The following is a 23,954-nucleotide window of genomic DNA, read 5'->3' on the forward strand; positions in this document are numbered from 1 at the left end:
CTACAGGGGGCATTACTATAAGGGCACTACAGGGGACATTACTATAAGGTCACTACAGGGGGGCATTTCTATAAGAGCACTACAGGTGGCATTGCTATAAGGGCACTACTGGGGGAATTACTATAAGGGCACTACAGGGGGCATTAGTATAAGGGCACTACAGGGGGGCATTAGTATAAGGACACTACAGGGGGAATTACTATAAGGGCACTACAGGAGGCATTACTATAAGGGCACTACAGGGGGCATTACTATAAGGACACTACAGGAGGCATTACTATAAGGGCACTACAGGGGGGCATTACTATAAGGGCACTACAGGGGACATTACTATAAGGGCACTACAGGGGGCATTACTATAAGGGCACTACAGGGGCATAACTATAAGGGCACTACAGGGTGGCATTACTATAAGGGTACTCTACAGGGGCATTACTATAAGGGCATTACAGGGGCTTTACTATAAGGGCACTACAGGGGCATTACTATAAGTATACTCTACAGGGGCATTACTATAAGGGCATTACAGGGGCTTTACTATAAGGGCACTACAGGGGGCATTACTATCCGGGCACTACAGGGGCATTACTATAAGGGCACTACAGGGGGGCATTACTATCAGGGCATTACAGGGGCTTTACTATAAGGGCACTACAGGGGGCATTACTATAAGGGCCTTACAGGAAGCATTACTATAAGGGCACTACAGAGGGCATTACTATAAGGCCATTACAGGGGCTTTACTATAAAGGCACTACAGGGGGAATTACTATAAGGGCACTACAGGGGCATTATTAATAGGGTATTACCATATGGGCACTACAGGGGCATTACCATATGGGTGCTGCAGGGGCATTACTACGGGGTCATTTCCATATGGGGACTACTACAGGGGCATTACTATGGGGGCATCACCATATGGGCACAGTTGCATTACTATATGGGCATTACTACAGAGGCATGGGGAAGGGGGGCGCAGAGAGATGGCTGGGGAAGGGGAGAGCAGGGAATTGGTGGGGGGAGTGGGGAGCTGGGGGAGGGGGGAGCAGAGAGATGGCTGCTGGTGCTCAAACTGTGTATTCACACATAGTGAATATATAAATATATACATTGTAATAATAAATGTGGCCGCAAAAAAAACCTGTAAAGGGGAGGCATTGGGAACAGAAAGGGGAGGTACCAATACAGGAAGAGGAGGAGTCATAATTAATCGCCCCCCCCAAAAGAACAGTCTAGATCCGCCCCTGTTGTAGCACACATCCTTCTTATTCTTCTTCTCCCCAATGTTTCCTCTATGGTGGGTGGACAGTGATTGTGCCATCACTGTGCTACACCGATCCTGCCCAGCCTTAGGGAGATTGCTAGACTTGTTAGGGAGTCATGGAGATCACCACTATTTCAGGAAGTCTCCCTGACATTCGCAGACAAAAATGTAATGAGGTTCGCTAGTTAACTTTAGAACCAGCAAGAAACCTCAAGAAAGCTCACCACACCAGGGGAGGGATGCAGCAAAGGTAGAAATGCAGTCAAACCCCAAATATGCAGGTTTGACTGCATTTCTCATATGCACCAGGCCCTGGAATGTGATGCACTGTGGGGCTTGGTTGCAGTGTGTAATGCCATCTCCTGATTGGCGTTACCTGATAGAAGCCTATGGGCCTCTATCGGGAGAGTGCTGTGAGAGGGATCCGATCGGATCCCTCCCAGAACCCCCTGCGGTGCGTGCGTCCTTCTGTGTGATAGACCCAGACGTCCCTCCATGGCAAAGGGCCTCTCTTACCGAGAGAGTGGTCCTTTGTGGTGTTCGTCATGCATACTGACGTTGTGAATGGTGGCATACATGCGAAGGTTGGCGTGATGCATTGCATCTCGAATGTGATGTGTCATGCATCCAGCCCCAGGTCAAAAGGCGCAGGCCACCATAGAGCCAGTATTCACACAAGTATTTCTGACAAATAATCTGTGCTGTTTTTCACATGATCTCTATTCACTTTCATCCTCTAACACATTAAATGCTGAAAAGTTCCCTGCCCTGAATCATTACAACATGGGGCAATAATTCCACTGTGTCACAGGAGATCAGCCCATTCCATTCCTCTAACACATTGACTTACACTCAGTTCCATGTCCTGGATCACTACTGCATTGTGCATGAATCCCTTGTACATCCACTCCCACCTTCTAACATACTGATTGTCCCTCAGTCCCCTGACCTAGATATCTTCAGCTTAGTGCAGCAAGCACACACAAGCCGGGATGCATGATTTGCATGCAATACATCCCGCCACTCATCGCATGCATGCCAGGATTAATTACCGGGATCAGTCCCGGGGGGGCGTTGCAAATAGAAGCCCATAGAAAAGAGGGTGGGAGACCTGCGCTACCTTCACAAAGGTGTCTCTTGATGTGGTGCTTGCTGCTGACCTCTAAATGGGTAACCTGCCCAATTTTGGAGTATAAATGCTATAATGAGAGGTGAGCGCTACACACTTGAAATGATATGCAGAAGATGAATGTATAGTAGTATTATTTATTAGGTGAATAGAGGGCACAATGCCTCTTGCACTGACATATATGAAATACCACAATATAAAGCCAATCTAGGGAGGGTGTCAGGGGGGGGCAGATGGGGGAAGGGTGGGTGGGTATTGATCAACTCAGTCTTGGGTAGAAGGGACTGATCGGTGATCACAGTGTTCCTCCGCAAGTGCGATGAGTGCGGGGTGGGTAGAGCAATGTCTTTGTACACAGTGGTAGTTAATAAAAGTCTATGGCACCGGTTGGTGGAATTATCCAACTGGTCTCAATGTCTCGCGGGGTGTGTTCAGTATGTGTCTGGTGGGGCGGCGTCCCGTATCCCCCAGGTGCACATACTTACCCTCAGCGTTCTTGGTAGTTCACCTCCAGGTGAGTGATGATTTCTTCTCCTTCTTCTGTCCGTCCTCTTTGTGGTACTTCTTTTTCCGTCTGGTGGTCAGCACGCTGGATTACACGTGTTGGCTGGTATGTGCGGTCCTCACCGGCGTCCTGCGAGACTTCCGGAACACTGCCCTCTCGCGAGAGTATGCAGTGTGGCGGGCTCAGCAATCCGCTCGGTGGCTCGACTTGGCGCCGTGAGGAGGCTGGATAGGGGGAGTTTCTGGTGGATGCAGGTAGATTCTTCCAACGTGTATCGGCTTGTTTAAGCCTTCCTCAGGGAATGGTGTATACTGTATACTGTGTATGGAGACTATTTATAGGGTAGTCCTGCTGTCCGCCATCTTGGTAGAGGTCTCTTATTAAAGTTGCGGTGGCCATCTTGAATGTGGCTGTATTACCATTATTCATGTATTATCGTGGCCATCTTGTGTATGGCAGGGATCTCAGTCATGCATATACCGGTTGCCATCTTGTGTAGGCCAATTATGTTATCCATTCAACATCTTTGGTGGCTGTGAGGTATCTGACATTGATCATCTTGTGTATGTCAAGATGTAGTATTGATTGTTTTAGGTGTATCAATATCTCTATGTGGTTTCTTATTAGAGTAGCGGTGGCCATCTTGCGTGTGGCTTTAATACCATTGCATGTATTTTCGTGGCCATCTTGTGTATGGCAGGGATCATCTTGTAAATATCAGGTTGTTGTATTGATTGTTATAGGAGTATTGATATCTATATGAGTTATCGGTGTACTCCCTTGTTCCCATAGAGGGATCTATATTTGTGCATATCCACTTGGTATATGTAAACAGTGGTTAGATGCATATACCTAGAGGAATCTTGGTATTGTTATATAAAGTTGTATCAATGGAAGGTAGGGGGGATATGTAGAGGTGGATGAAAGTGGACCCAGGGGGTAGGTGGTTATCAGTGGTCATGTAATAACTGCCTTCACCTCATTATCCACATTGAGGCCTCGTGGTTGGAAGGTTTTTAAAGTGTATATCCACTTTAGTTCCTCCCTGTTCAATTTCCTTTCAAAGTCCCCTCCTCTAGAGTTCTTCTCAATTGTGATTATACCCATATAGCTCATCCCTTTGGGGTCCTTGTTGTGTATCTCTTTAAAATGTAGGGATAGGTTGTGTGATTAAAGACCTTTTTTGATATTGCACCGATGTTCGGATATGTGTGTTTTTAGACTGTGTTTTGTCCGTCCTACATATTGAAGACCACAGGGGCATTCAATTAGATAGATTACCCCTGTGCTATTACAGGTGATATGTTGTTTTACTTTGTATATCAGATTGGTTTTTTTAGATGTGAATTGTTCAATTCTTTTCATAGTAAATTGTCCACCTCTGCAGTTTTTGCATATACCGCAGAAATAGAACCCTTCTCGGACATTTGTATTGTCCAGGGTTATCTGTCTTGTTCCTCTGTTTTTAATGTGGTTTTTGACTAGTTCTTGTTTTAAGTCATGGACCTTCCTGTATATAATGCGTGGTCTTTCTGGTATAAGATTTGTCAGTATCTCGTCTTCTTGTAGGAAATGCCAGTGTTTACTTAGTATCTGTTGTAATTTTCTGGTATCTTTGTTGAATTTTGTTACAAAGGAAATTTTGTAGGGGTTATTTGTTTCATTACTTTTACCTTTGTAGGAAAGCAACAGTTGTCTATCAGTGTTTTCTATTTTCTGGTAAGCATCCTCTATTATCTGTGGGTCGTATTTTTGGTCAGAAATTGTTCTTTTAGGTTTTGGCTTTGTGATTTGAAATCATGAGTTTGGGTGCAATTGCATTTTATTCTGGTAAATTGGCTGATAGGGATGCTTTTGAGCCAGTTGTGGTGATGTCCACTACTTGACAGGATATAACTGTTTGTATCCACACTTTTAGTGTATGTTTTCGTGTGAAGTTGGTGACTTTCTGTATATATTGTGATGTCCACAAAGTTTACATTGTGATGATTGTAGTTTGTTGTGAATACTAGGTTCTGGTTGTTGTTATTGATGTGTGTCAGAAATTCTTTGAGTGAAGTCTCGTCTCCCTCCCAGATCAAGATCACATCATCAATATAGCATCGCCATAGGACTAGATTTGCGCCAAAGTTGTGCCCTGCCCAGATGTAATTGTCTTCCCAAAAGCTCATAAAAAGATTGGCGTAGCTTTGCGCAAATCTAGTTCCCATGGCGGTCCCGGTCCTTTGGCGATAGTACTTGTCCCCAAACCAAAAGTACTTGTGATGTAGTATGTAGTCCTTCCCATCGATAATAAAGTCTGTCTATTCTGCCTTGAGGGAGGGATCTCATGTCAAGTAATGTCTAGTAGCTTCTAGGCCCTGTTTGTGATCTATGACTGTGTACAGTGATGTAATGTCACTTGTACACAGCCATAGATCGTCCTTCCATTCCACCCCCTGTAGGGTTTTCAGTATGTCTGTAGTGTCTCTTATGAAGAACTTCTGTTCCTTCACATAGGACTGTAAGAAATGATCAATGTACCTCGATAAATTCGCGGAGATTGAGTCAATCCCAGATATTATGGGGCATCCTGGTGGGTTATTAATGTCTTTATGTACCTTCGGTAAATAATAAAAGACTGGTATTACTGGGTGTCTATGTCTATGTCTAAATATTCATACTCTTTTTTGTTTAAAATTCCTAAATCTTTACCCATTTTTAGTATGTTTTTTAGGATCTTTTGGTATTGTCCAGTCGGGTCTTTGTGAAGTAGTTCATATGTGGAGGTGCCATTGAGGATTCTGTATGATTCTTTATTGTAATCTGTGGTGTTAATATCACGATACTTCCGCCTTGTCGGCAGGTTTTATGATCATGTCCTTATTGTTGCTTAGAGCTTGCAGGGCTTCCCTTTCTGCCTTTGTTATGTTCATTGTTCTGCCCTTGCAATTGCTTTGCATGTGTTCGATATCTCTCGTGACTAGAGATTCGAAAGTGTTGATGAAATGGCCTTTTGTGTGTTGTGGAAAGAATCTGGACTTCAGTCAAAGGTCTGTATGTTTGTATCCAGTCATTTCTTGTTGGTTGTGTGTGTATGTATTGTTTATATGATATTTGGCTAGTGTGAGCTTCCTGATGAACTTGTGTAAATCAAGGTATGTCTCGAATTTATTGAGTTTTGCCGTCGGTGCAAATTTTAATCCTTTGTTCAAGAGTGATATCTCAGTGTGGGATAGTTCTGTGTTACTTAAATTTATATAAATTTTGTTTTTCTGCTTTGTTTTGTGGGATAATGGTGATGGTATTATCTTCTTTTGTTTTTGTTTTTATTTATGTTTAGTTTGTCTCTGATTATCTTAGATTTTTTTGTTGCTATAATGTTGTCTATTCTCAAGTGCTTTGAATTCTTTATCCTCTGTGTATTGTTCTAACTTGGAGTTTAGTATTGTTATTTTGTTGTTTATTAATTCTAGCTCAGTTTTGTGTGTATCGATGATAAGTGTTATTAGGTGCATAGAGCAGTCTTAGAGTATTTCATTCCACTTTGTCATAAATGTGACATTCTCTGTATTGTGCGTGGGGTTTTTTCTAACCTTGAGACCCTTAGGGACTAATTTGTTGGTTTTGTACCAGTTGAGGGTCTGTGTATCCCCTTCCCCCATCTGCCCCCCCGACACCCTTCCTAGATTGGCTTTACATTGTGGTATTACATATGTCAGTGCAAGAGGCATTGTGCCCTCTATTCACCAAATAAATAACACTACTGTACATTCATTTTCTGCATATCATTTCAAGTGTGTAGTGCTCACCTCTCATTATAGCATTTAGAAGACACTGCATTCAAGCCCCAGAATGTATCACATTCCGAGGCTTGTTGCATATGAGCAATCCGGTCAAACCCCCGAAAACTGCATTTTCAGGAGTTTGACTGCATTTCTGAGTTTGGTACATCCCGCTCACTGTCACAGAATCTCTGCCCTATCCCTCACTGATTGCCATTCAGTCCCCTGCCCTGGATCACTATGGCGTGTTCTAGGAATCCCATGCTGTCACAGAAGCTCTGACTGCTCCCTCCTATACCTTGGCTGCCACTTCCACATAGGGGTAGATTTATTAAGCCTTCTATATAGTGGAGAAGTGGACATGTGACCACATAGCAACCAATCAGCTTCTATCTAGCATTTATAAAGTACATACTATATAATGATACATAGAAGCTGATGGGCAACTTCTCCACTTGTCCACTCAATGTTTCAAATCATCAAGAGAGATAAAGTGGAGCAGCAGTGGCGTCCCTTCCCGCGGTGATACCCAGTGTGGAGAGGAGTGTAGTGGGCGGCAAAAAAAGGGGACGTGGTGTCGCGGGAAGGGGACGTGGCCTCACAGGCAGGGCGTGTGGTTTTGCGGCCCGAACACCCATTTTAGTCACTCTGGGGGGTCCACTCTATGTGTAGTGTCAGTTCCCTCAGTGTCAGGAGCTGAGTGCTGCACGTAATGCTACAGTCTGCGCTTTGGTGTCACCCTCGGCGGGTGACATCTTGGTGCAGCCCACACCCCTCTTGTAACTCCAGTGTGGAGCAGCTGCCTTCTGTCACTATATAGACTGTAAACAACAAAAATTATCAGACTGGCGCTGGTATGTTAATTAAAATTGACCAAAAAGACAGCTGCACACACCTATGGGTATGTGCACCCCAAATTAAGACCTCCAAAGGATGGTCAAAAGAATTGATTAAAAAGAGATACAGTGTTGTACTAGTATTGTAAAAATTATATATATGAAAAAATAACTAAATATGGCAGAAACTCAAAAAAAATGTTCAAGACACCAAAGATAATAAAATAATCATCATTCTTTATACAGATAATAACCATGAATACAATATAACATGTACTAAAATATTACAATCAATCTGCAGAGAAATTGACACAATAGATAAAACATATATATATATATATATATATATATATATATACTTCTGAATAGGAATCAAGCAGTGTGTACACACAAATAACTATAATAGCCACTACATGGATTGGCTAATCAAATGCTATAGATGTCTCACCGGATGATAGTCCTGAAATATAGAAAAGAGTCCTATATCCACAATTGACGCTTGGGAGACTGAAGTTTTAATAGATCTCCATATGGAAGTGAGTGATATTAGTGTGCTACAGTCCAAGTCTTATGCAAGCACTTACTTAGCTCCGTATAGCACGACTTGATTGTTGTCTCTCCGAATGAGCCGCTGCAATGATGACCTCCAGGTCTTTACAAACTGCAGCTTCGCTGCTCTGTAATTCGAGTGACAGGTGTCGTATTGGGGAAAACCCCAAAAGGGGCAGGGACGGGTAAGTAGAGAATGAGGTGGAGAAGGAGATGTGTCTAAGGCTGCTGTTAAATGCCATTCTCTCTTTTTCTGTTCCTCTGTGACAGACCCGGTCCCGCAGATGAATGGGTGAACAAACCCAATAACTCCTGATTCCCAGAAGAGATAATGCCAATGTCCGGCAGTCTGAGCAACAGACTTCAGTGTTGTATAATATCCCTCTAACACGTTTCGCTCCTTTTTCATGAAGCTTTATCAAAGAGTATATCTGTATTCAGTGTTATTATCTGTATAAAGAATGATGATTCTTTTATTATCTTTGGTGTCTTGAATATGCTTTTCAACTTTATAGACTGTGATAGATAAATTATAGTCTAGAAGCTGATTGGTTGCTATTGGCAAATGTTACACTTTATCTCTCTTGAAGGTTTGGTACATCTCCCTTCTAATCTGCTACCCAGCCATGATTAAACTTATCCCCATGCAAACCAACACCAGACCCTTCAACATGACCCCTTTGATCAGGTACAAAATACTCTGCTCCTGGATTTCTCACCTAAATTATGATTGCCGTCACCTGTGCTGAACTAGTTAATTGATGAGAAGGGTGTTTCAACAAAGGTGGCTGCAGTCATAAAGTAAGAGGGAAGTACAGAAGCAGAACATGTTGTACCTGATGGATGGGGTCATGGTGGAGGGTCTACCTAATAGGACATACTTAAGGCAGAGGTTCCCAAACGTGGTCCTCAAGGCACCCCAACAGTTCAGGTTTTAGAGATATCCATGTTTGATCACAGGTGGTTAAATCAAATTGACTGAGGTACTATTTAAGTAACCTGTGGTCAAGCATGAATATCTTTAAAACCTGGACTGCTAGTATACCTTGAGGGCCAAGTTTGGGAACCTCTGACTTAAGGGCTATCCTGAGCAGTTCATGTTGACCATTCATTGGTCAGCAATACATACAGAAGTTGGACTAGTACCCAGGCACCCCCCAAAGATTCCCTTTCTGGTAAACTGAAGAGTGATGGTTAAAATTGGCTACCAGGATGTCCTCAAATGGGATGACCTGAGGAAATTTCTTCAAGCAGATGTCCAGTATGAAATTAGATAAACCCACAGGCTTAAGCGGAACAACAGATTGATAGCACCTATTAAATGTAATTTTACCTATTGTTGCTTTAAACCATAAACTTAGCAGGAAACAAAAGTATCCCAGGCTACTGCTTATTTTTCAGGGAGATTAATTAGCATTGCTCAAATGTCATTTATCATCTACCTCATTAATGGGTACTGAAAGTATTGCCCTTGCAGAGAAAACTATTTATTATGCAGGTGAAGTATGCCTTTAATGGCAGCTATATTAAGAAACAGTAGGTAAGTATATTTTAACCTAGTTCACTACGTTTCTTATCTGTGCCATACATCTACATTCCACTCACTGAGAACAGAAAAATATATATGAATAAAGTCGAGCTCTGGTATATTATATTGCCTTTGTGTGTCATCTCAAAGGATGATGTTCATTAAATCACTGGGTATTACATTAATTTTTTGTTTTCAGTGTTGCATAAAATGTAAATTGATGCTTTACAGCAGTTTTGTATCAAAGCATGTTGGCCTTCTGTGTCACAGTTGTTTTCTTGACCTACAGTATATCTAAATAAAGTTTTGTACAGAAAATAAAATATAAAACCTCCACAAATAAAAATAAGCATTGCAGATGACTTCCCCACTTATATAACACGACACAACTATCATAAGATAATCAAGCTCTGGACAGTGTTTGGCGTATGATTGGTGACTATTTTCCATAATCACTCTGAAATGGTGGACTGTTATTATATAAGAGAAACATGTAGAGAATAGCTGTTTTTCATTAATAATCTCTGTGAAACCTATTGTTTCAGATATTGTAGGAGGAGGTGGAATTTTAGATGGCAACACAGGGGAGTTTCAATCCCCCAGCACTCGAGAAGACAGGAATGATGTGCTCTACCAGGTAATTATATGAGCTTGACAAATGGCTGGCCTTTGTAGTGTGGTTGTTTGCTCCTCTCAATCTGGGAGCATTGAAAAAAGTAGTTGTTAGAGAGAAGTGCGCACCTGCGCTGTCTCCTATCTCCTTATAGTGAAGCCGGTCAGGGCACCTTTACCAAGGTGGTTGCAGGATGTATTACTGATGTATTACTGAGCATGCACAGCCGCACCATCTTTACTGTGTTGAGTATCAAAGTGCTGCACAGACCTGCAGCACTTTGCTCTTTAAGGGTGTGAGTGCCTATTACTGTTATTACCACTGATATCACCACCTATGCATAGTCACAACACTGCTGTGTATGTTACCACTGTTACTGATGTTCCTCAATAAACCTGAAAGCCTGGTTGGTTCTATACCAATAGAACAGATCAACAGTACCAAAATACAAGGTATAAAATTAATATTTATATATTTATAATAAATCCAACATAGTATATAATTATCTTATAATAAGTCACACCAACACAAATAAATAAGGACACATATCAGATTGCCCCAACTATCACAACCATAAGTGTCTTGCTTTATTTAGTAGCCTAGACCTATAGTCAACTATTTATGTACTTTTAAATGATCCTCATACTCTCCACAAATGTTATTCTGTTGAAGGGCATAGCTAAAAGGCTGTTGGAGTGGTGCAAAGTAAGAACTGAGCACTCTCACTGCACCCTTCCCTCAGTCTTCTGCCATTTATCACAACTGACCCTCCATCTTCTGGAAAAGCATTTCTCTATTGTGCTGCATGGATTCTCCTGTGATTATCTGCCAGCTAAACATAATTACATTTGTGGAGTAGCTATTGTTGAAAGTATAATCTCCAGTCTTCCTGTTCTCCAGGGAGGCTTCATGCCCTGTACCAAGATGGCCACCGAGCTCAGTACTGAGCATGTGCAGGCGCCATCTTGTCTGTAGTGTGTAGAGTGACATGGTGGGAGACAGAAGTCTCCTACTTAGCACATATGAGAGACCGGTTAATTACCTGCTATAAAGCTGTTCCAGCATCCCTGCATCGCTACCAGTGGCGTAACTATGGAGGGTGCAGGGGGTGCGGTTGCTATGGGGCCCGGCGGCTTAAGGGGCCCACCGGCCCAGCGATCACACCCCCTGCACTTTCCATATGCCGGGCGCCCGCTGAGATTGTGTTACCAGCGGACGCCCGACTCCCACTCAAACCCCGGCGGCAGCCGGAGGACGGAGCTCACTCCGTCTTCCGGGTCCCGCAATGCACTATGGGAGTGACGTCATGACGTCACTCTCATAGTGCCGAGGAGCGGACGCCGGGGACGGAGCTCAGGAATGAGCTCCGTCTTCCGGGTCCCGCAGTGTACTATGTGAGTGACATCATGACGTCACTCTCATAGTGCCGAGGAGCGGGTGACGGGGCAGTCGGCGGCTTCACAGGAGCGGGGATAAGGTAAGTTTTTTTTTGTTTGTTTTGTGTGTGCGCACGCGCCCGCGCGCGTGGGGGGAAGTTACTGGGATCTCACTACTGGGGGCATTACAGAGGGCTCACTACAGGGGGCTCACTACAGGGGGCAGCTACTGGGGGCTCACTACTGGGGGCATTACAGGGGGCTTACTACAGGGGGCTCACTATTGGGGAAGCTACAGGGGGTCACTACTGGGGTCTCACTACTGGGGGCATTACAGGGGGCTCACTACTGGGGGCATTACAGGGGGCTCATTACTGGGGGCTCACTACTGGGGGCACTGCGTAAGGGGCACCATTACAGTGGGCATTGCATAAGGGGCACCATTACAGTGGGCATTTAATGTTTTAGGGGAACTACTGTGGTTATTGTGTAAGACCTAAGTTAGGGGGGGCCCTTAAAAATGTTGCTATGGGGCCCAAAAAGTTCTAGTTACGCCCCTGATCGCTACCTGTTTGCAGCATACACTCACTGGCTGGTGAGTGGTATAGAACCCCACTTTGCTCAAGCTCCACTCCATTACCAGTGTGCATGTAACAGTGAGTATTGCTGTACCTGTTATCTTTCAATAAACCAACACCACTGGTTAAGTAACTGGGCTGCTCATAGTTTAAATCATCCGCTGGTATACATAACTGCATTATAAACACCTGCATACACATTATTTCCAATAGCTATGTGTCAGATATTTTTCTTTGGCATGGACATAGATCAAAAACACTTGTTCTCTAAGTTGTGGTGGAAGTTACTGTCACTGAGGAGCAGGGCCGTAACTAGGGTGGTGCGACAGGGGGCGCTGTTTGGGCCTGTCAATTTTCTGTTTATAATCATTCTCACTTGTAGCTTCCTCTTATTTTATCCCCTGCATTTCCTGCCCTCCCTTATCTCTTCCCTGGCCATTTCCCATGAGGCCATGCCCCTTTTTGGGTGCGTTTTGTCCCTATTTGAAAAATAAGGGTGCACAAATGCTCTTTCTGGTACAGGGCACCAAAAAGTCTAGTTATGGCTCTGCTGAGGAGGTTGGTAAGAACATCATAGTAGAAAAAGAGATGGCAACAGCAATGTTGGATCTCTGGGTCCGGTAGCTGTACTGAAGTTATATTCCAGCAGATATTGAAAATAAGACTTTCTTTAATGTGATTGACTTTGAGTTGGCACTCCCTTGTAGTTCATTTTTAACTATTTAATATTGTGTGAAGATGATTATGTGGGAGCTGGGGGTAAATTACAGAAAACATTTCACAGTAAAGTAAAATACCTGTATGCATGTAAAAGCAATGAAGTTAATGTTCCCATTTATTTAAATGGGGTTTCCACGTGTGCTCTAATATCCCATATTTATTAAATTAGTGCCTTAAATTGAATGGAAAAAGCTTTGACTTTTCAATTGCTAGCCAAATAGGCTAATTATAAAATAGTCTGAAATTTTGGCACCTTTCTGGAGTTACAGTATATGGTATATTCCAATTGTTGCTATGTTTCTTTGTTTTTCAATGTGCATGAAGCTCCCCAGCTGTGTTGTTGTTTTTCTTTTCACATCAATAGATATTTCAGTAAGTAGTACATTTCCACTGAAATGAATAGGAAAAGATCAAAGATTCTTAAAGATGTCTGGTATAGTTAAGATTTTTAAATTAACATAAATCAGTACAATTAACTACTTAAAAGATCAAATATTTGAGACAAAGAAATACCTAATTTAGGCAATGTACAGAAATGTTGATTGATTTTAAAATCTTTGGAAAATCTACATATAGTAGGCCTCCAAATTTACATCTCATCCATCTGATGATCCCTAAATAAGAATATTGTTATTACTATTGTTTATTTATAAAGCTCCATCAATTATGCAGTGCTATACAGAGAATATTTGTCATTCACATCATCATCTGCCCCATGGAGCTTACAGTCTTACTAAGCCTTGGGTGGACATAAAATTGACGGATATAAGGTGCCAGCCAATCAGCTCCTAACTGTCATCTTTCAAACACAGCCTGTGACATGGCAGTTAGGAGCTGGCTGGTACCTTATCTCCATTCACTTTATCTCCAACCAAGGCTTAGTAAATAGGCTTCTAAATCCTAACACACAAGCACACATACATGCATACAGACCCACTAGGGTACATATTTAGTAAGCTGCCCTTCAACCTATTGGTAAGTTTTTGGAGTGTAGGAAGAAACCACAGCACCCAGAAAAAACATGTAAACATGGGAGTAGTACATGCAAACTTCAGACAGATATGGTCCTGGTCAGAAATCTAACTCATGACCCCAGTGCCTATGATTCAGCAATGCTAAACATTGTCTCACAATGATGTCATGGTGCGCACTATTTGGTAACACCACCTGCTACCTGCAGCTGAAAACTAGGGCACAATCTTATACCCCCTGGCAAACCATGACTAATATTTACTCCAATATATTATAAAAAATGTAATTTATGTTTTCTTCTCCTTTACAGTGGAAAATCACAGTTGCTCATGGACACAGAATAAAACTTTATTTTACAAAGTTTGAACTAGAACCAGCAGGACCTGCTGGCTGTAAGGAACTGATTGAAATTTACGATGGAGATGCCAAAGGATCAGTAAAATTAGGTATATTTCACTTATTGTTGACTCTATAAACTATGGTATCTTGCTGCTGCACATACTCTTGCTTACTATAATCATAGGCAAATGCAGGGGGGGTTCCGGTTGCCCGGAAACCCCCCTCCCCAGCCCACATTAGAAATAGTAAAATAAAATGTTACTAGTGCTGCATGTTCTTCTCACTATCACAAATGAAATAGTTAGCACCACCTGTGGATCTTTTAACATATGTCAGCCAGTAATAAATACACCTGTTCGCCAATTAGATCTGGAAAACATGTGTATAGACCATCAATAGGCTTAATTATTAATACCATATAATAATACACTATCCAGTGCATGATGAGACCAATAAGTACATATACTGTATGTCCAGGGCAGTGCTAGGTTCTTCTGCTGCTCCTCCAGACTCCCGGACTTGCCCCCATGCTCTGAAATGGTGCCCACATCTGAAATAAAAACACTCAGCTCAGGCAGGATGGCCCTACTGCTGCATCTAATGGCTTACTGTGATCGCTGGTCCTGTATATGCTGGAGTTATGACTCGTCACAATACACTTTGTATGTCGCATATTAAAGCTGGATAAGTGTTAATTATGCCCTATTTATGGACTGGCCATACGCACTCCAAAATCCAGCATTTGGAAACCCCCCTCTAGGAATCCTGCGTTTGCCACTGATAATGGCCACATGAGTGTACTCAAACTGCTCATGTAGGGCGGGATGCATGATGTATCCCATTCGGGATACGTCGCAACCCGCCACCCTTCGCATGAATGCCAGTGTTAGTAACTCTGGTATGCATGAAGAACAGCGCAAAGGACAGCTCTATTGGTAAGACTTCTGGGTCTATGGCATGCCCATAGGCTGCTATAGGGTAACACCATCTGAAAATGGCGTTACCCACTGCATCTTCAGGGTTTTACCGCATTTCTCCCTTTGGGTCATCCTACCCGCACTAAGGTATTAATCTATATTGTCTGTTTTTAAAGACACATTTTTGCTTTTTATTTACTGTTCTAATAGAACTGGCTTGCTTCAGCCTTTAGACAAGAGACAGAAAAACCTGAATTGTATTGGTGCACTGCATACACACGGTCAGACAAGGGGACGATCAGATAGCCATCGTTATCTGATCGTCCTGCATGTGTTGGATGATCGTTATCGAGCATCCAACACATGCATTAACCTCCTAACGACTATAATGACCAGCGATTAACGATTGCGGGTCCCCATAGTAAACAGGCTAACCTGGGGGCAGAAATTGTCAGATTTTAACTATAATGATAGGATCGTTATTGTTATCGTTAAAATCTGACAGGTTATCTGACCATGTGTATGCTGCATATGAGTTAGTCTACTCAGGGACGGATTAAGGCTTGCAGGGGCCCCATCAATAACATTGCCACGGCCTCATTTATTAACGAGTTTTACCACCAAAATGAGTGATAAATTTCACTGTGTATGATAAATGATGCTCCAGCCAATCAGCTCCCAACTGTCAACTGTTAGACTAATGATAGTTGTGAGCTGATTGGCTGGAGCACCATTTATCTCATACACAGTGAAATTTATCAGTTGTTTTGGAGATAAAACTAATAAATGGGGGCAATTGTCTCTGGACTCTCCACTGACTGGCAAGGTGGCAGCATACTACTGTACATCATGTCTGTGACACTGCTGGGAACAGACTCCAGGCAGCATAGCAGACGTTATCTAGTACACTGCTAGTGACAAACACAGGATTTTGAGAGGGATAGATAGATAGATAGATAGATAGATAGATAGATAGATAGATAGATAGATAACAAACAGGGGGCACTCCATAGTGCATAAAAGGTAAAATGGACACATACCAAGTGTTAAACAGGGTGTACTGGTTACCACATGGCTTAAATGAAAAATACTTCACCGGCAAACTGCATCATCACCACTACTCGGATCTCGGGCTCACAACCCATGCTGCCAGCCGCTCATGGAGACTTGTTTTTTAATGTGTCCTTTAATTCAATCTTTTATGCACAATGGAACACCTCCTGTTTGTTCTCTTTTTGACACTTTATTTACTCTTGGGATTCGGGACTACAAAGGTGAGCAGCGGCCTGAAAATTAGGACATTGGTGTAAACATTTGCACACTTGTGGCTGTATAGTGTTTCTATTTTAGGTGTGGACATATATGTATGGATACTAATTCCCTATGGATGTGAGGACACTGCAATTCCGCACCATTAAAATTGTAATTACACATATAGTTATATATATAAATATGGAAAGATAAATATACAGTATATATATATATATATATATATATATATATATATATATTTGAGAGAGAGAGAAACAGTGCTGTGCCAAGTTTTAGGCAGGTGTGGAAAAAATGCTGCAAAGTAAGAATGCTTTCAAAAATAGGAGTGTTAATAGTTTATTTTTTATCAATTAACAAAATGCAAAGTGAATGAACAGAAAAGAAATCTAAATCAAGTCAATATTTGGTGTGACAACTTTTTGCCTTCAAAACAGTATCAATTCTTCTAGGTACACTTGCACACAGTTTTTAAAAGAACTTGGCAGGGAGGTTGTTCCAAACATCTTGGAGAACTAACCACAGAGTTTCTGTGGTTGTAGGCTTGCTCAAATCCTTCTATTTCTTCATGTAAACCCAGACTCGATGATGTTGAGATAAGGGCTCTGTGGGGGCCATATAATCACTTCCAGGACTCCTTGTTCTTGCTTACACTGAAGATAGTTGTTAATTACATTGGCTGTATGTTTGGGATCGTTGTCCTGCTGAGGGCCGGACTGGCCATCGGGCACTTCTGGAAAATGCCAGAAGGGCCGATGGCCAAATGGGCCGCTTTGGCTGAGCACAGGCTTACCCAGCAGTATAACCTCCTGGATGGCACCTTGCTCAGCAAGCAGATTCAACGAATGCATGGTTGCGGGGCTTGGTCACCATTGCGCAATGACCCGGCCACGATGGCAATGGGGGCAGTGGGCATGTGCTGCCTGGGAGGTGGAGCCACATGAGGAGCTGAGGCAAAGTACACTACGCCATTCAGAGGAGCCGCACTTCCGGGTACCATGCTGTTAATGAAACCTGGGCATCAGCTACAGTGCAGCAGGGCACTGCTTCACAGGGGACTGCATATGGTGACTCTGCACACTCCAAAACTACATGAGGTATCTCTCTCTGCCATCTCCGCCATTCATTTCCTTCTGTCTCTCATCTCACCTTATTCCTCCTCCTCCTCCTCCTCTTACTCTCTCTCCATCTCTCCTGATTTCTTCTCTCTCTCTATTTTCTTTTTCCCCCTATTCCCCTCTCATCTCCCCCTATTCCTACACTCTGCTGCCTGCCCTTATTCCTCCTGTCTCCCATCTCCCACTATTCCTACCATCTATCTCCCATCCTTATTCCTCCTCTCTCTCCCAGCTCCCCCTCTTTCTCCTATGGGTTCAATGCAATGCAACACAAATTGAATAGTGCCGGGAATGAGCTCCCGGAGCTATTAAATTCTGTGCCTTGTTAGGTCGGAGAATGCCCTTCTCCCACCCATCACGCCTTAAACAGGGTGTTTAGTCGTGATGATGGGCATTCTCCGACAAAACTTCCTGGCGCGATGCTAAGGGCAGAAAACAGCATTGCTCCTCGACTTTTGTCGGATTTTTGCTTGCACCCCAGGATGCGAGAAGAAATCCTTAGTCGAGCTCTCCCGGGTTCCCATTTTCCTTCTCTCTCTCTTTCTCTCTCTCTCTCTCTCCCCCAGCTTCCCCTTTATCTCCTATGTCTCTCCCGGCTTCCCCTATTCCTTCTCTCTCTCTGCCAGCTCCCCCTATTTCTCCTATGTCTCCCCTATTCCTCCTCTCTCTCATCTTTCCCTATTCCTTCTCTCTCTTTCCCAGGTTCCTCTTTTTCTCCTATGTCTCTCCCGTCTCCCCCTATTCCTCCTCTCTCTCTCTCTCCCAGCTTCCCCTCTTTCTCCTATGTCTCTCCCATCTCCCCCTATTCCTCCTCTCTCTCCCAACTTCCCCTCTTTCTCCTATGTCTCTCCCGGCTTCCCTTCTTCCTTCTCTCTCTCTCTCTCCCCGCTTCCTGTCTTTCACCTATGTCTCTCCCGGCTTCCACTATTCCTTCCTACTGTCTCCCAGCTCCCTTCTCCTATGTCTTTCCCGGCCTCCCCAATTCCTTCTCTCTCACCCGGCTTCCCCTATTCCTTCTTTCTCTCCTAGCTCGCCATATTTCTCCTATGTCTCTCTAGCTTCCCCAATTCCTGCTCTCTTTCTCTCAGCTCAACCTGTTCCTTCACTCTCTCATGGCTCTCCCTATTTCTGCTCGCTCTCGGTTCAACCTATACCTTCTCTTTCTCTCCTGGCTCTCCCTATTTCTTCTCTCTCTCTTCCCACTCCCCATATTTCTCCTATGTCTCTCCTAGGCTCCCCATATTCTCTCTCTACCCCAGTTCCTCCTATTCCTCCTCTCTCTCTCCTGGCGGTATGCAGTCGGGAAGCTGGCAGACCAAATCCTGACAGCCAGCTTCCCGACTGCTTAATCCTGGCGAGGGTTAAATGACAGGCATCTAAATCTAGATGTATGTCATTTTACCGAGACCGGCGCCCGGCCTCCTGATCGAAGGGACACTGGGCACTGTTAGGTTTAGGGTTCCCGGGGGGGACTTAGGGATAGGCACCCCCCCCGGAGATTAGGTTTAGGCTAGGGGAAGGGGGGGTTAGGGTTAGGCACCCCCGGGGGGGCTTAGGGTTAGGCACCCCCCCGGGGACTTAGGTTTATGTTGCGGGGAAGGGTGGGGTTAGGTTTAGGCACTTAGAGGGAGGATTAGGGTTAGGCACTGGGGGGAAGGTTAGGTTTAGGCACCCCTAAGGGAGGGTTAGGGTTAGGTGAGGGAATTAGGTTAGTCAATACTTACCTTAGGGATGATTTTCCACACCTGCCTAAAACTTTTGTACAGTATTAGATAGATAGATAAGGGAAGGAGGGAGAGAGGGAGAAAGGGAGAGAAGGAGGGAGAAAGGGACAGGAAGGGAGACAGAGAAAGGGGGAGAAAGGGAGAAAGAGGGGGAGGGAGTGAGACAAAGAGGGAGAGAGGAAGGGACTGAGAAAGTGTGCACACACTATCTGTTGAAGCATTATATTTCTGATGGGGGCGGGCAGTTCATGGCATTAGGACCCATCCCCTACCCATACACCCGCAAATCACTGCATTATGTCAGCGAGGGGGAGGGGCATCCATAGTTAGCCACAGTCAGGTCCATCAGTGAATGTGCTGAGTGATATTTCAAGGGAGCCAGCCAGGGAGAAAGTCCAGAGTGGCCAGGTTCCGGCCAATGTTTGCGGCAGTGTGGGGGCCTCCAATGTGTGGGAACCCCTGGGCGACCGCTCCATCCTCCCTGCCTATAATCCAGCCCTGAGTTTACTATATTAAAAGACAATAGTAATTAGTGGATCATTAAACATATAAGAGCAATTTAGTATACTATATTCCACATTTTAAATGTTTTGCGGATATGATGATATCGACTAAATTCACATAGTAAAAATTAAAGTTTTTCACTCAAATTTAGCATTATACTCTTGTTGGGACATGGGGTCTGATAACCCATCCCAGGACAGAGCTGGAAGCAGAGTGCTAACGTACACTATCACTCTGCTTCCATGTTTGGCATTGGCAATATACTGACCATCGGCCTGCACATGCGTCATCAGGGGCAAATGTAGAGGGATCTGGAGGATCAACGATGGCATTAGCAAGCAGATCCCATCTCTGGAAAGCTTTGCATTCCGTAGCTTGGTAAATCGATAGTAGAACAGCCCCCATAAAGACCTATGGGGCTTCTTTTGTGGTCACAAATGGAGGGACCATAGCAGATATCAGAGATCCTGAAAATCCTTAATAATTGCAGGTATACCTCGAATACAGCTGTTTTCAGTGGATATCCTGCAAATATTATTTAATCATTTTGGGCCATAGAATTTATTATCTAGTACAACATATCATAAATTCATGTCCTATGATAGATGATAATGTTAAAAAGTATAGGTAGATAAAAAATCTAATTGCTGATGAATATAAAATGGAAAAATATCAAGTATTGTACTGATTGGAAATGTGGATTGTCAATAGGTTGTGAGGGACTATATACTGTAACTGTATAGTAGAAAAGTTTAAACAATCATGCTTGCAGCCGGTATGTACCTCTGTTACGGAGCGATGTATCAAGCCTCGGAGAGGGATAAAGTAGAGAAGTTGCCTAAAGCAGCCAATCAGCTTTTAACTGTCTTTTCACAAACTATGCAAGATAAATGACAGTTAGACACTGGGCAACTCCTCCACTTAATTTATCTTTAAGGCTTGATACATAATCCTCCAAAAGTGTTCAAAACCTTGTAAAGTTCCACAGGAGGTTATCCACAAACTGGTGTAAGATGGTAGGGTTCACAGCAGGGTGTAAGATGGTATAGAGATCAGCTAACAAGTCTCTGGTTAGATTAAAGTAAACCTGCACCAGGATGTCCTCTGTGTAGTTGCCCTTAGGATACAAATTAGTAGCAGATACATAGCATTTAAGGTGATAGGGTAGTCAGTCTATTTGAAGTGTGCTTAGTACTTTCGATGCTTTTTGTTATGCAAAGGTAACTTCATCAGCGAATATGCTGCAGCCTAGAGATGGTAAAACCAATCAGATAATAGTCTAACAAGCATAGTGAAAATTAATTGTAAAATTGGTTGCTATGGTTTATAACATATTGTTCTATGCTATGGATTACAACATATTGTTCCATTGGTACGAGGATATTAATATATTTTAGTACTATATATTTTATAACACATTTCTAATATGTATGTGAATTTTAAGACTGGCCTAGTACAGTTGTTAATTGAAATTACAATTGTCAATTGAATGAAATATGAGTATTTGGCTAGAGCAGATGTTTTATTGACAAATATGCATCATATTTGCCTACTCTCCCAGAACGTCCTGGAGACTTACACATTTTTAGGGAGTCCCACAGACTCCAAGGGGAGATCAGGTCACCCATGACCACCAGGATCCTGCCCACTTCCTAATGAAAAGGTCACAAGGGGGAAGACAAAATTCTATGGAAATTACATTATCATAGCCCTGCCCCCCCTCCCCCCATGCATTATGCCTCAATTTGTAGCCTTGCACAATATGACTGGATGCAATTCATCCCTCTCCCCACAATGGCTAGCTTCATTTAGACCAGAGGTTCCCAAACTCCACCATTACAGTCCAGGTTTTAAGGATATCCATGCTTCAGCACAGGCAACTTAATTAGTACCTCAGTCAATTTGATTTAAAAATCTGGGCTCAAGCATGGATATCCTTAAACCCTGTACTGTAATGGCGGAGTTTGGGAACCCCTGATTTAGGCATTGGTACAGCCCTATAGTTCATACCTACAGGGCTATAATATGAATGCAACTTGGGATGGAGTGTGAATGAAAAACAAACAGACAGCTAATGCGTCTATACACGTTCTATAGTACAGATCTGAGAGCAGAAGTGATCATTTTCATCTTCACTTACACCTACTACAAGCTAGATGCAGGAGATTTTGAATGAATTTGGAATCCAAAAGTATCACTGGATACACACCCATGCATGCGTTCACATTGTTGCTAACTAGAATCCACTTAGAAAAGCCCAATTAGCTGTTGCAGAGAAATGGCTAAGATGTTTACCACTGTAAAATGTGCGTACATTCACAAAGATGCGTATGCAGCTCACGTCACAGAACTTGTTTCATACTTGCCAACTCTCCCAGATTGTCAGGGAGACTCCCTGAAAGTAGCAATATCCCTGACTCCCTCAAGAGTCTAGTAATTTCCCTGATTGCACCTTACCCACATTATGTAGTTGATATATACTTAAAATCAGATATATATATATTATATACATTCAAATTGTATAATCAGTGCCATTTCCCTGCATTGCTTATAAGGCACAATGATCCCATGCATTTTCATATATAGTACAGTAAGGTTTCTCATGGCCACTTATATGGAACCCCTTGTGAAACACAATACATGAGCAAGCCCTAAAATGTATCAGTGTGTTTTCATCAACAAATAGATCTTACTAACTGCTTTGGGGATCATTTACATTTGGATGCAGTCAGGTTAATGACACGCCTCTCAGATGTAGCACTACACGTCCACTTTACCGTCGCGCTTATAGGCCGTGTTTTCACAATCTCCCTGAAATGCTTTTTCAAAAGTAGGCAAGTATGATTTGTTTCCTCCATTGAGAAGAAAGGTTCTGATACATGTAATGATCTGGAGGGAGGCACTTTGTATATGCATACTGTACATGAATAATTTAATATTTTACACATTAGACATTTCATAGGTCAGATATAAACAGTAATCTATGGACTGCAAAAGTATAAGTCCTTATAAAGCTCTACTTTTGTCACATGCATGAATTTATTTCCTTGCACATAGTTTTCGGCAAAAATGGCAGCATCTGTGTATGTGCAAAATGCTTGTACTGGCAGACGGAAGGAGTTGGGTGAATTGAGGACATTCTTTGCTGAATGCAGATTAAGTTTATGAGTGAAATGCAGAAAGGAGATATCACATTAACAGTTGAATGATGATTGAGTGCAATTACAGGGTGAGGTCTGTTTGCACATCTCTCGTATGCCAGAGATCGGCTTTCCTCTTTGTAGTACTAATAATAAGATACATTTTGTACTTGCACGGAACATCACATTTGTAGTTTCAAAACACACAATTTATACATGCAATAAAAGCAATGCCAATATCCCCTCAATCTCAATACAAAGGAGTCTGTTCAGCAATAGTGACAATGTTGCCCAGAATATTATCGGGCAACATCGTTATGATTTTTTATGAATTATAAATATTTATGGAAGCTATGCAGCAATATTTTATGCAGGGACAGCGGTTGCAGTAACACGCTGGCCCTGCAATGTTACAGAAGGCATTGTTATCGGTTTCCAAAAACAATACCTTCTGTTACTGCTACTGCGCATGCTCAGTCATATGCTTCCGAACAGTCTCCGTCCCTGCTTTGAGGTGACCGCAGACGGGTAAGTGCATCTCCAGCCTGTCCCAAGTAATTGACATGTGTATACAGGCTTTATACTAGCCTGTATACATGTATATTTATGTGCTTTTCTATTTAACATTTATATATAAATGTTAAATATAATAGCACATAAATAAACATGTACAGTATACAGGCTAATATAAAGCCTGTATACACATGTCAATCAATTTTGGCAGATTTAACAGGCTCTAGAGTGACTTACCTGTCCGCAGTCACTGTAAACCAGGGACGGAGAATGGGCGCTTTTACACAATACCGCATGGACTTATGGGAAAATTTCCCTTTGTCCCTGCAGTTTTCGGGGAATTTAATGTCATTTTTTCATAAAACAACATTCTGAGATGGCGTTATATAAAGTAGTGATTTTTCGAGTAATTTAAAATGTTTTGCTTTGCTGAATAGCAAAATGCGTTAAAGCACTGTAGAGATTAATAGCTGATCCCTACAGTGCGGTACTCTATGAGATGGGAATTAATGGAAAAGATAATTGTGTTATCTTCTCCATTATCCCATTGCTGAATAGGGGATTTACATAAAAAATACAGAAATGATGATTTCCGC

At 42.7% G+C, this 23,954-nt stretch overlaps 1 protein-coding gene across 1 annotated transcript in view; it reads left to right on the forward strand.

Annotated features, from left to right (window-relative positions):
- The window catches only part of LOC148535176 (ovochymase-2-like), a 163,496-nt gene that overhangs the window by 34,735 nt on the left and 104,807 nt on the right, over window positions 1-23,954 (forward strand). The window contains exons 5-6 of the mRNA XM_088464456.1: window positions 10,121-10,212; window positions 14,145-14,280. Coding sequence (XP_088320582.1) covers window positions 10,121-10,212; window positions 14,145-14,280 — 228 coding nt within the window. The remainder of the gene's footprint in view (window positions 1-10,120; window positions 10,213-14,144; window positions 14,281-23,954) is intronic.

Source organism: Taudactylus pleione, unplaced genomic scaffold, assembly GCF_031769625.1.
Source record: "Taudactylus pleione unplaced genomic scaffold, aTauple2 ptg000055l, whole genome shotgun sequence".
In the NCBI taxonomy this organism is placed as follows: Eukaryota; Metazoa; Chordata; class Amphibia; order Anura; family Myobatrachidae; genus Taudactylus; species Taudactylus pleione.